At 37.2% G+C, this 12,595-nt stretch overlaps 1 protein-coding gene across 6 annotated transcripts in view; it reads right to left on the bottom strand.

Moving 5' to 3' along the window:
• Window positions 1–60: 60 nt before the first annotated feature.
• Window positions 61–12,595, bottom strand: part of TMEM87A (transmembrane protein 87A) — a 42,783-nt gene continuing 30,248 nt past the window's right edge. For 2 of the 6 annotated variants that reach the window (XM_011227691.3, XM_002913200.4), the window contains exons 13-20: window positions 11,950–12,058; window positions 10,908–10,966; window positions 10,026–10,129; window positions 6,195–6,268; window positions 5,721–5,782; window positions 4,619–4,674; window positions 4,061–4,091; window positions 61–1,319 (exon numbers count right to left, since the gene is read on the bottom strand). In XM_011227691.3, coding sequence (XP_011225993.1) covers window positions 1,278–1,319; window positions 4,061–4,091; window positions 4,619–4,674; window positions 5,721–5,782; window positions 6,195–6,268; window positions 10,026–10,129; window positions 10,908–10,966; window positions 11,950–12,058 — 537 coding nt within the window. In that variant the 3' untranslated portion in view covers window positions 61–1,277. The remainder of the gene's footprint in view (window positions 1,320–4,060; window positions 4,092–4,618; window positions 4,675–5,720; window positions 5,783–6,194; window positions 6,269–10,025; window positions 10,130–10,907; window positions 10,967–11,949; window positions 12,059–12,595) is intronic. The other 4 variants (XM_034661106.1, XM_034661107.1, XR_004625705.1 and 1 more) reach the window with 3 other exon arrangements.

Genomic DNA, 12,595 nt, shown 5'->3' with positions numbered 1-12,595 from the left:
AGTTAAGGAGGAAGAAGGGTCTTTAGAGGCAAGTCTGAAAAAAAAATGAGGAAAATATACTAATTTTGTTAAAATTTTTTTATATTAAAAAGTGGCATGAACTTTCTATGCAGAACAAAAATCTTGGGAAGGCAAAATTGGACAAAACCATTAAAACAGAAATATAGTGCTTCAACTGAATCCCATCACCTTGTGATGTCTCTTATAACAGTCTCTAAACCAACACCAGGTATTAAGAACAGTCAATCCTAAAAGAATGAGCAGCAGTCCAGGGCCTCCACACTGCTTCATGCAGGAAAAACTTTCAGTTAAGCCAGAAGGACCTGTTTCCTTCGTATTAGCCCCTGCTTAAGCATTACAGTCCCTTTAGCAGGGCACTCAGTCACAAGCACGTAGATGGAGTGCCTCTCTGCATCTAGTGCAACACCCAGTGAATGACATGAAGGCAAACAAAGCATCGCCTAGAATTCCGCAATGCCGCCACCCTTGGAGGCTTACAAAACAGTAGTTAAAAGTTCTGGAGTGTGCACCACATTGCCAGCAATGGGATGTGTCACAATAGCAGATGTCAAGAGTTAAGCTAATATTTCTCTCTAAAGTACATCTGAAATAGAAAAATCTTTAATATACACCATTTGTAAACAAAATTGCACTTGATTTTTTTTAAATGATCTGAATCATACTGTAACAGGTTTCTCTCTTGCGCACTCTTCTTTTTGTTTTAAATCATCGATAGAACCATGACTCCTTAGCTCAGGACTCTTTTTGTCTCCAAACTACCTCGGCGAGATGTAACCTTGGCTTCTCAGGAAACGGAAAAAAAAATTAACAATTTCCCCCATCACCTATGTAACTCCCTAAATAAATAAAAATTATAGGCAGTTGCTCCTGGAGATTACACATTATGGCATTGATGTCACAGTTCTTTAGAAGATGTTAAACTTTTTAGTTTGATAGATTAAACAATTTAAACATTATAGAAGGCTCAGGAACAACACACATAAGTTGCATAAACATCCATGTCAGGGTGTGGGAAGGAAAGGGGCATCAATGTTGTAAATAAAACACTTGTAGATTTTTCTCATCCTATGAACTTGTTTTCAGTAAGATGTTCTCCTTGTTCCGACATCTCTCACCAGCTCCAACGCACAAAGGTCAAGGAACAGATCAGGTTTCACTGCCTCCTTTAATTCCATGGAGGAGCGTAGAAGATTAACACAGAAGCTGATCTCTTCCCAGATACTGCCCATCTTCAACTGCACATCTTCCCATTTTTTTTACTCCATTTTGGACCTTTCAAAGTGTGTGATCATTCGTTCCTAAGGAAAAAAGAAAAAGTTTTTTCTAAGCATTTTAAGTGGTCTACATTCCAAGTATCTTCTACAAAGATGACACACACAGACATTTCCCACAAGTACTTTTGCTTATGTCCATTAAATAGTTAGAAATGGTTCCTAACTGGGCTGCCTGGGTGGCCCAGCTGGCTAAGCATCCAATTCTTAATTCTGGCTCTTCAGGCTCCGCACTGGGACGTCTGCTTAGGATTCTCTCTCTCCCTCTCTCTCTTGCCACCCCACCCTACCTGCACTGTCAAAAAGAAAGAAAAGAGAGAAAAAGGAGAAAGAAAGAAAGAGAAAGAAAGAAAGAAAGAAAGAAAGAAAGAAAGAAAGAAAGAAAGAAAGAAAGAAAGAAAGAAAGAAGAGAGAGAAAGAAAGAAAAGAAAGAAAGAAAGGAAGAAAGGAAGAAAGAAAGAAGAAATGGTCCCTATCTATGAAGATTTTGAAACATACAGATGTTCAGGCCCCACCCAAGATTAACTGAATCAAAATCTCTAGGTCTCTAGACACTGAACCAGAGATCAAAAGGAACTGTGTATTTTTGAGTCAAAGACGATGAATAAATAAATACCTACTTAGAAAGTTTAATGAAAATGTGTACCTCCTCTGATTCAAGAATTTAATTTGAAGAAAAAGTCAAGGATGTGGACAAAGATTTAGCCAGAAATATTACTGCAAAACTCAAAATTCTGACAACATAGTAGAAAGAATTAAATGTCTAAAAATATAGTACTGCATAAACAAAATTATGGTATATCCTTATAATGAAAAATTACATATTCATTAAAATTACATTTGATTAAAAAAGCTCTAGAGATCTATTGTACAACTCTGCGCATATAATTAACACTTTGCACTTGAGAATTATTAGGATGGTGGATTTTAAGTATTTTCATAATTTTTTTAAAAAACATGTTGAGGGGCAGTCTGTTGAGCATCTAATTCTTGGTTTTGGCTCTGGTCATGATCTCAGGGTCATGAGACTGAGCCCCACATCAGATTTTGTGCTCAGTGGGGAATCTGCTGGAGATTCTCTCTCCCTAGGCCCCTCCCCCGACTCATGCTCTTTCTAAAAATAAATAAATCTAAAAAAATTAAAAGCTAAAAAGCATGTTAAAAATTATGTCTGATTAGAAAATAGTACTTAGGGGTCCCTGGGTAGCTCAGCAGGTTAAGTGTCTGCCTTCCAATCAGGTCATGATCCCAGGTCCTGGAACTGAGCCCCATGTTGGGCTCCATGCTCAGTGGGTAATCTGCTTCTCTCTCTCCCTCCGTGCCTCCCCCCACTCATGCTCGCGAACACACTCGCTCTCACTCTTTCAAATAAATTAAATCTTAAAAAAAATAGCATTTATAGTATGCTATTTCAATTAAGAAAATTAATGTGCTACCATTAAATTTCTTTTCTTATGTAATTTGTTTACAAGTTAATATTTTTCATTTTTGTTTTGCTTCATTTGCTAGAAGTACGTATCACAAATTTATACACTGAACTTTGACAGAACTGTAAATTTTTTTCAGTATGATCAATTACATCAGCTAATCTATCCTTTTCACTTTTTTTCTTAGAACTACTCCTCCTAAGCTCTCTGGTCTGCTCCATTGTGGACTGGATGCGCTCCAAGACTGTTGCCCAGCTATGCTCTTAGAGTTTCTTATATCATCATCCTAGGAGTTTATCCTTGTCTCTCTGTTGGACCCCTTATTTCCTGGATCCCAAGTCTTTTCCTTTTTAGTTCTCTCATTTTGTGAAGAACATTTTCTACTTTTCTGAGAAAGCACACATAGGATGTTAATTGTTTTATTTCCTGCATGACAAACAACATCTTTATTTTACCCTCATATCAACAGTTTAGTTGAATGTACAATTCTAGGTTGAAAATAATTTTCTTCACAATTCAAAGACGTTGTTCTATTATGATCTAGCTTCCAAAGTTGAGGCTGAAAAGAGTCTGATGCCATTTTAATTCCTGGTCCTTTAAAACTTGTTTCTCTTATAATTCATTTAAGTTCTTATTCAGTTCTAGAAAGGTTTTCACACAGGGAAATACGAACAGATGGGTGAAGTCAATACCACCAAAAATACTATAATAAACCTGTATTGCCATGAGCGGCCCAACAGGGTTTTACAAACTCAGCCTTTTCCGCCTGAAATATAGTGGTGGCTGGAGAGCTAAAGTCACAGGGAAGCCCTGAGGGCAAACTATTATCAGAAGCCCTCAAGAGGGAGATCTGGGAACTGCAGAATACACCAAAGACAGCAAAGTGTTACAAAGAAAGGTAAGTTTAATTCTGTATCATAGAGTTCTCAGTTATTTCAATGCACAGAACTGCTAAGGAATTTGATATTGTGTGCTACATCATACAACAGGTCAGTGGGAAAGGAACAAATCATATTTTAGCAGCCAATCCAAAACAATGAGTTAGAATCAGGCAAATGCTTTCAAAGGGCTTTCTAAAATCAAGAGAGTCCAGAATAACCTAATATTCAGAACAAAAGACATGTCTTCAAGTCTGACCATATAACTTAGGAAAAGAAATAGGGGACGTGTATAGAAAGGAAACCATTCTTGAATATCTGGGTTCTCATCCTTTTTCAACTATACCAACTATAGTTCTTCAGGGCATTACGAGTCAAATAAAATTCCCCTGAACAAAGGACCTATGATTCCTTATTAAATCATCAGACTCACACAGTTTATGCACATGATTTGATTACTAACCTCATCTGAATCCAGAAGAGCTGGAAGTGCTCTGCAGAGAGAAACACACCAAAATGGACAACATAAAGTCATAAACAGTTCATAAAGGAAAGTGGAATTATGAATGCAATTTAAAGCCTTTTTTCTAATTATCTAAGATCTGCATCTTATTAATGGCCATTTCAAGGGAATAAAAGCAAATACAAAAACAGAACAGTCACTAGAATTGTACAGAAAAAGAACATGTTCTGCAGTGTGAAAGGGCCAATGTTTAATTAAAAATACAGTCATGGGAAGGAACATAAAAATTCCAAAGAATTATCCCAATGATTTTGGGAAGATGTATAGCTAAATCTTTCTAAGCAGAAATGTCATCTGAACAAACTGTCCTGATTACTTTTGGTTGTATATCATTTGTAATTTTTATTTAACACCTTTTTAACATTTTTACTATTCTTTAATTTAAAGAATTTAATCTATAAGCACTCTCATTAGCATGTTCTTCAGTTCATTCACTTAAAGTAATAAAAACAATACTAACTGAAATAGGATTCTCGTGGTAATGATTCAAAAACTTACACATCTGTCACAGAAGAAGGAACATTCTCTTCTACCCACTTCAAATCATCTTCCTGCTGGGAACATACAAATACCAGTTGTTACCAAAATGCCCCAAATAATACATGTCAAGTAAGGATCTACAGAGGTCTCAAATTTTTAACTTTAATCTTTTGGGCATTTTGAAGGAGTATGTATACTCACATGACAAAATGGGACCACTAATAATTTTAAAAACTATACAGTCCAATACTTTAAAAAACTATGTAAGTGAAATATAAAATGTCTTTAAATGCTTTCTTCTCAAAGGTCTAATACCTAAGAGTTTGCCTCATGTAAGTTTATTAATCTCATATAAGCGAGATTAAACCCTAAAGCCCCTACTGTAGATTGCATGTACCGTTTTAAAACAAAACAAAAAAAACTGCTGAATGAAAAAAAATCTTGATTTTTACTACAAAAAACACCTTAGGTTATTAAGAGAGTTATAACTTCCACTGATGAAAATAATTAAATAGAGCCATCAGACTAGGGATACCTGCCTGGGTTGCTTTGTTGGTTAAGCGTCTGCCTTTGGCTCCGGTCATGATCCCATTAGGCTCCTAGCTCAGTGGGAAGCCTGCTTCTCCCTCTGCCTGCCGCCCCCCCCCTTCTTGCGCGCTCTCTCTGACAAATAAATAAAATCTTTAAAAAAAAAAAAAAAGAACCATCAGACTAGTCTGGTACCTCTTCAGAACATAGTAGCAAACCATCTAGTAGTTAAAGATTACTAGGTCTTTTTTTGTTTTTTTTTAAGATTTTATTTATTTTTATTTTGACAGAGAGAGAGACAAGCCAGCGAGAGAGGGAACACAAGCAGGGGGAGTGGGAGAGGAAGGAGCAGGCCCCTATCAGAGAAGCCTGATGTGGGGCTCAATCCCAGAACGCAGGGATCACGACCTGAGCTGAAGGCAGACGCTTAACGACTGTGCCACCCAGGCGCCCCATGGATTACTAGGTCTTAGAATCACTTGCTGTTTTTAAAAATGTAAATGTAATATATATTAAAAGATCTTTTTATAAAGCAAGCTTAGTTACAGCACAGACTTAAAAAAATCATTAAGGCCTGTACATAATTACTTACTGCTTTGTTTACTTTACTATTTCCATTTGGTTCTTGTTTAGTACTTCTCATTTTCATTCCTTCTGTAAAGGGAAAACAAAGTAGATGGGTTAAGTATATTAGTAGACCAGCAATGATTTCAAACATGAATTCAGAATGTTAAGCTTACTGAAACTGAATTATACAACGTTTCTCCATCTTTATGCTAGGAAGTTCAAAGCCAGATTTTCAGCTTCTCCAGTAAGCAAACTGGACATTTAATGTGCAATTATTTATTGAATTTACCACGACTTCACCTGAAAATTTATACCCTTCTTTTTGCTGTCCCCTAATTCACCACAGACCAAACTGAGATACAACTGAAAAATGGCTATAAAATAACAAACTATATCCAAGTATCCTGATTTGAATACTCACAAACCGTTATACTTGCTCTACTCTATTTCTAAAAACCAGAAAATAATATTTAAAGCACAAATAAAATTTTATCACTACCAAAGCTTTCTTTTAGCATAGGTTCTTTTTGTTCATCCTCTTCCTCTTCCTCAGACAATGGTGAAAAGGCAAACCTGACCAAACATAGAACAGAAGGAAAAAACTTAGAAAACTACAAAAAAATGCTCCACAAACTAGATTTTACAGGCATTACTACTGAAACTGCAATGAGTCATTCATAAAATTATTTCGGTGAAAACAAAATAATTCTTCCCCTTCAGAAAGCTCTTGACTGCCTATATGAGCAAGAGAAGCAGGACAGCATCACATCTGATTGAGTACAAGCTCAGCCACATACTACTTATGACTGGAGACAAGCTACTTGTTTTCTGTGCCTCAGTTTTCTCATCTGAAAATGGGGATAATGAAACATTACTCACAGAGGTGTTTTCAAAGAAGTAAACAAAGGCTTAGAATACCTCACACATAGTAAGCATTATAAGCATACATAATCACACAGAGGGAAGTAAATTCTTCATGTAAGTTAAAATCTCAGCCTTTGAATTCGTAATTAAGTGACAGAAGTCCTGACCTTGTATGTACCAGGTAACTTAAAAATCTCAGTTTCTAAGTGGGGAGCTGAGAAGATGAAGGCCTCATCTTAAGATACCTTTCCTTTGCAACTTTGAAGATATTCAGCAAAGCAGCTGCTAGACAGGTAATTCTTTTTTTTTTTTTTAATTTTTATTTATTTGAGAGAGAGAAAGCAGGGGGAGGGGGAGGGGCAGAGGGAGAGAATCTTCCAAGCAGACTCCCCACTAAGTGTGGAGACCAATATGGGGCTCAATCCCAAGACCCTGAGATCACAATCTAAGCCAAAACCGAGAGTCGGGCACTCAAACGAATAAGCCACCCAGGCACCCCCAGACAGAATTCTTAGAAAGCTTTAGCTTTGAACTCACTCTGTACTTATTGTTGCCTATTATTTTCATTCTACATTGTTTTTAAACCTTTCATGAATTAAAAAAAAAAAAAGAAAACTCTTTATAAAAGCTAGGAATAGGGGCACCTGGGCGGCTCAGTCAGTTAAATGTCTGCCTTTGGCTCAGGTCATGATCTCAAGGTCCTGGGATTGAGCCCTGCATCAGGCTCCTTGCTCAGCACAGAGCCTGCTTCTCCCTCTGCGCCTCCCCCTGCTTGTACTCCCTCTTCCTCTCTCAAATAAATAAATAAAAATCTTAAAAAAATAAAAGCTAGAAATAATAGGGAACACACCCATAACCTATCAAAGAGTAACTAGCAAAAATTAACAATAGATGCCAAAGTTAATGATACTTGAGAAGCACTTATTTTAAAGTCAGAATAACATGAGGAGGACCACTCTCAATGCCTCGATTCAATATCATACAGGAGGGCCTAGCCAACATAAGAAACAGCAATGAGGCAGCAGTTTTTATTTGGAAAAGAAAGAATAACATTGACATTACTTTCGATAATCAATCAATCTACCTGGAAAACCTAGAAATGATCAGAACTAAGAAAACAGAGACACCTGGGTGGCTCAACAGTTGGGCATCTACCTTCGGCTGGGGTCATGATCCCAGGGTTCTGGGATCGAGTCCCACATCAGGCTCCTTGTTCAGCAGAGAGCCTGCTTCTCACTCTGCCTGCCACTCCCCCTGTTTGTGGTCCCACTCTTTCTCTATGACAAATAAATAAAATCTTTTAAAAAAATAAAAAAAAAAGAACTAAGAAGACAATGTAGGAGGGTTGATGGGTATGATAAATATATAAAAATCAACAGCATTCAAAGGCTCCTGGCTGGCTCAGTCCATAGAGCATGTGACTCTTGCTCTCAGGGTCATGAGTTCAAACACCACATCAGGCATGGAGCCTACTTAAAATTAAAAAAAAAAAAATCGGTTAACATTCCTACATTTTTGCCAAAGACACAAATATTATTTTAAAAGAGTGCATCCAGGAATGCCTGGGTGGCTCAATTGGTTAAGCATCTGTCTTCAGCTCAGGTCATGATTCCAGGGTCCTGGGGTTGAATCATGCATCTGTCTCCTTGCTCGGAGAAGAGCCTGCTTCTCCCTCTGCCTCCTCTGCCTGCTCTCCCTTTGTGCTCGCTCTCTCTCTCTCTGATGAATAAATAAAACCTTAAAGAAAAATGGTGCATCCATATGAGCCATAACATTTTTGAAATAGTTCAATAAAAGTTATAAAATATAACTAAAGCACAGGACTAAAATTGGGAGAGCAATACCATATTCAAGGATGAAAAAATATATATAATTTCCCTAATCAACCCTTCAATTCAATTTCAATCAAAATCCAATAAAGGTTTTTCCTAGAATTAAACAAATAAGCTAAACATTTCATTAAAGAGCAAAGACCCACTAACAATGGATTTTTTTTTCCTTAAGCAGTGAAACAGGAAAGGTAGACTGGGGCTAGTCTTTTCCTTTTTTTTTTTTTTTTTTTTTAAGATTTGTTAATTTATTTGAGAGAGAAAGAGAGAATGAGCAAGTGCACAAGCCGGGGGGGGGGGAGTAGAGGGAGAGGGGGGAGCAGACTCCTCACTGAGCAAGGAGCCCGACTCGGGGCTTGATCCCAGGACTCTGGGATCATGACCTGAGCCGTAGGCAGACACTTTCACCAACTGAGCCACCCAGGCGCCCCCAAAATGGTTATTTTTTTAAAAAGAAGATTAAGAAGAAGGGCAGATACCAAGACTTAACAAGAGCTCCTCCTGTACTATTGTTGGTACATATGCAATTTGTTTCAGATTTTTTTTAATGCAATCTGACTTTAACACTTTAAAAATTACAAATGTTCATACCCTTCACCCCAACAGTCCCAAGCCTAATCTATTTTTCTATTTTTTTAAAACTTTTTTTTAAAGAACACAAACATTAAATGAATGTATAATAAAAAGACAGGCTATTTTCATGGGATAAAAGATATCACTTATTTTCTGAGTCTTTTATTAGTACGTCTGACTGTAAAATTAGCCATTCAGTTATGTCGCCTCATCCTTTTCCTCCTTTGATGATATGGTTGGGTAACATAAGCGCTTAACTGTCTAAACACAAAAGGGAGGGCATGCCAGAGACATGGATATACACAGAAGAAAGAGCCAATTCCTAAATAATTGAGATGTGCCAATAGTTGAACAAAGCAAATTCAAATATAAATTTTTAATTCCAAAGTACATTACATAAGTTTTCATTTTACCCTATTGTTACAAAGCGACCTGGGCTACTGGCTCTAAAAATTGTTCTTTCCTTCCCGACACTAGACAGGTGAAACTCTCATGACAAGTATCGCTATCTATCTACTTCCCTTATTTACTCATATACATACATATTAACAGATGTCAGAACTGAAAAACACCTCATATCAGGGGCGCCTGGGTGGCACAGCGGTTAAGCGTCTGCCTTCAGCTCAGGACGTGNCGTGATCCCGGCGTTATGGGATCGAGCCCCACATCAGGCTCCTCTGCTATGAGCCTGCTTCTTCCTCTCCCACTCCCCCTGCTTGGTGTTCCCTCTCTCGCTGGCTGTCTCTATCTCTGTTGAATAAATAAATAAAATCTTTAAAAAAAAAAAAAAAGAAAGAAAGAAAAACACCTCATATCAACTGTTCAATTCCCTCTCATTATATGAAGAGAAAACTAAGGCCCAGGAAAGCGAAAAGAGGCACCATAACAAAAATCAAAATGCAAATAGGAGAGGTGGACAGGAACCCATTCACTGGATTCCAGACCCAGTGAGTACTCTTTACACTATATGACACAGCCCTGACACTGTCAGCCATTCAATCACCCCCTAACAGATGCCATGGCCACTCAATGGTTAGCAATATAAATAAGAAATGTTCAAGAACCTCTGGTTGTTTGCAGATGGTCGCCAGAGAACCATGATGACGAAGAGGATCATGGAGAACAGCAACCGCCAGATGGCGTCATCCACCCAAAGCTCCCGCCAATCCTACCAAAGGGGGAGAAAGTACATTTTTACACATAATCTTAACTCTTCACAAAGCCCTTGGCATAGAACAAGAATCAATTATTTATTCATTCAACTTACATTTACTAAGAGCCTGCTATGTGCTAGGCAGTGTGCTAAGTGCTGGGAATAAAAAATGAATGAACACTGTTTCTTCCCTGGTAGTGTTTATTGTTGCTAAAGCAAAGGCACCAGCTGAATGGAGCACTTTATTAATGCTTCATTATAGCTCTGAAAATATTTAGGGAACGGTTTTTATACAAGGTAAGAGAAAGTAACACTATGTTGTTACTTTTTATAGTTTTCATTTTTGTTTATTTATTTTTAACAGCTTAGCTCTAGCTTCCAAAGAAATGCTACTGGCCAGTCTCTGTGCTCAAATCTTAAGTACGAAGGTTCTGCTCAGATTAGCATTATTCATACATACTTAATGTTTAAGACTCTGGATTTCTTGTTAATAATTTTAGTTAAGGCAAGACTGGGTTATGAAAAACTGTGGTATCATTTATAATGTTCTCTCCCAGTACTGGGATATATAGTCAGTCCTTTCTCCCATCATCTGCCGAACCGAACGAAACAAACCTACCATACCAAGCACTGTGATAATACAGAATACTTAGGAGGAGGAAAGCATTCTAACCCTCAGAGTGGACCCCTAGCCCTAATTTCTTAGAAGGTGTGAACCTTACCACTGTCATTAACATCACTGTGTATGTATAAAACAGTACACTATTCATAAATACATGTGTTTATAACTCACCGACTGACAAGTCACTATCCTGAACTTCATGGTTGTCCAGATGATAAACACAATAGATGCTAACAGGAAATAAAAAACCTCATCAGAGTATGAATGTTAGTTTATATCCCCAACTACATTCTCTGAGTCTCATCAAGAGGAATCCCACATGTCCCTAACTCCCAATTCATCACAATCATTTTCTCTCACTTATTTTAACACATTTATTCAACACAAATTTACTTAACAACTGCTATAAAGCAAGGTGCACAATGTGTACTCTTGCCAACCCTTTCTGTACTTGAAGAATAGTTTCATTTATCATCTGGCTACTTTAGCAACCCTCAGAAGTAGAAAAGAAGGTATTAGAAACATGGCTTTCTCCAATATTATCAATAGTATGACTGCTTTCCCTTTCTTCATCTTTAGTATAATGTTAATTTTTCTTTGGTCAGATGGAAAAAAGGTTGATAAAATGACTGTAAGACAAATAGAACTATTGGTTCCAATAATAGGCCAGACCTCCCTATTCCTGGTACACAAGCCAAAAGGCAGACAAATTAGCCTATGTGGGCTATAGTCTATCCTAATGCATATGCATAATGTATATGTTAAGCATGTTTAATGACATATGTAAAGGCAATATAATAGCAACGTACATTCATCTAAAATCTATGTAAAATTCCGTATTTATTTCAATAAAACCAAATATGCAAATATTAATGTCTTCTAAAAGAAATCTAAATGCTATACGACACTAATGCTAACTTGCCTAACAAAAAAAAAAAAAAGTAAGTCTCACAAAAAGAATGGAGATAGGAGAGGGATATACCAAGAGTTAAAACTATATGTAATCAATTTTCAGCTATTAAAACAAGTGGTTGTCAAACTTTTTTGAACCAACCCCTTTGAGAATTTGACTAAAGTGAAAGACCCCTTCCCTAAGTGAAACGCACAAAACTTTCTATGTAATTTTAGAAAGCCCATTTATGGACTCTCAGGTTAAGAATGTTTGTTCTGACAGAAATGCATTTAAACAGCAGGAAGCAAGTCCCCAACTTACCTGCCACTGCCAAGATAAGCGTGTTGGTAAAATGTCGGTACAAAGAGAGTTTTACAATGTTCCTTCGAAGTTTTAACAGCTTCATTGTTTGAGTCAAGCTAATAAATATGTGTTTGCAGGTCAAGGAAATCAACATTCAGAAAAAACAATATGCTAGTAAATTAATCCTTACATTTCTTTAAGGATCTCGGGTCATACTGACAGAGCCACGGACGCCAGGCCTCACAGCTCTCACTCTCAACTTTACCAACACTCCAAGCCCACCATGATTAGTAAGAAAGTCTTCATTTTCAATAAGACTTAAAGAGAAGAAAGAACCAGGATAAAATGAGAATGCAAAAGATAAGAAAAAAGAAGAAAAATATAAAGGAGAAATAAGGATAGGAAACTTTCTAGAGAAACAAAGAAAAAGAAGCAAATGGAAGAATATGAAATAAAAATGAGTAAGAGGCAAAGCAACAGGGGTTAGCATCATTGCCTTTCTTCTTGTAAGGTAGTGTGGCTCTGTTCTCACTGTCCTAGCTAATCCAGTCTAGAGTCTTACATTCATGCCTACAACCGCCCAGAGTTCTACACTCAGTCCCCCTGTGCCATGCTAAGGACCTGCCATCACTGAGCTATCCTGAATTAAAAGGACCATACAATC

Source organism: Ailuropoda melanoleuca, chromosome 5 (genome assembly GCF_002007445.2).
Source record: "Ailuropoda melanoleuca isolate Jingjing chromosome 5, ASM200744v2, whole genome shotgun sequence".
NCBI classification, from domain to species: Eukaryota; Metazoa; Chordata; class Mammalia; order Carnivora; family Ursidae; genus Ailuropoda; species Ailuropoda melanoleuca.
The sequence above is the reverse complement of the archived record's forward strand: the minus strand, read 5'-3'. Positions and strand labels throughout refer to the sequence as shown.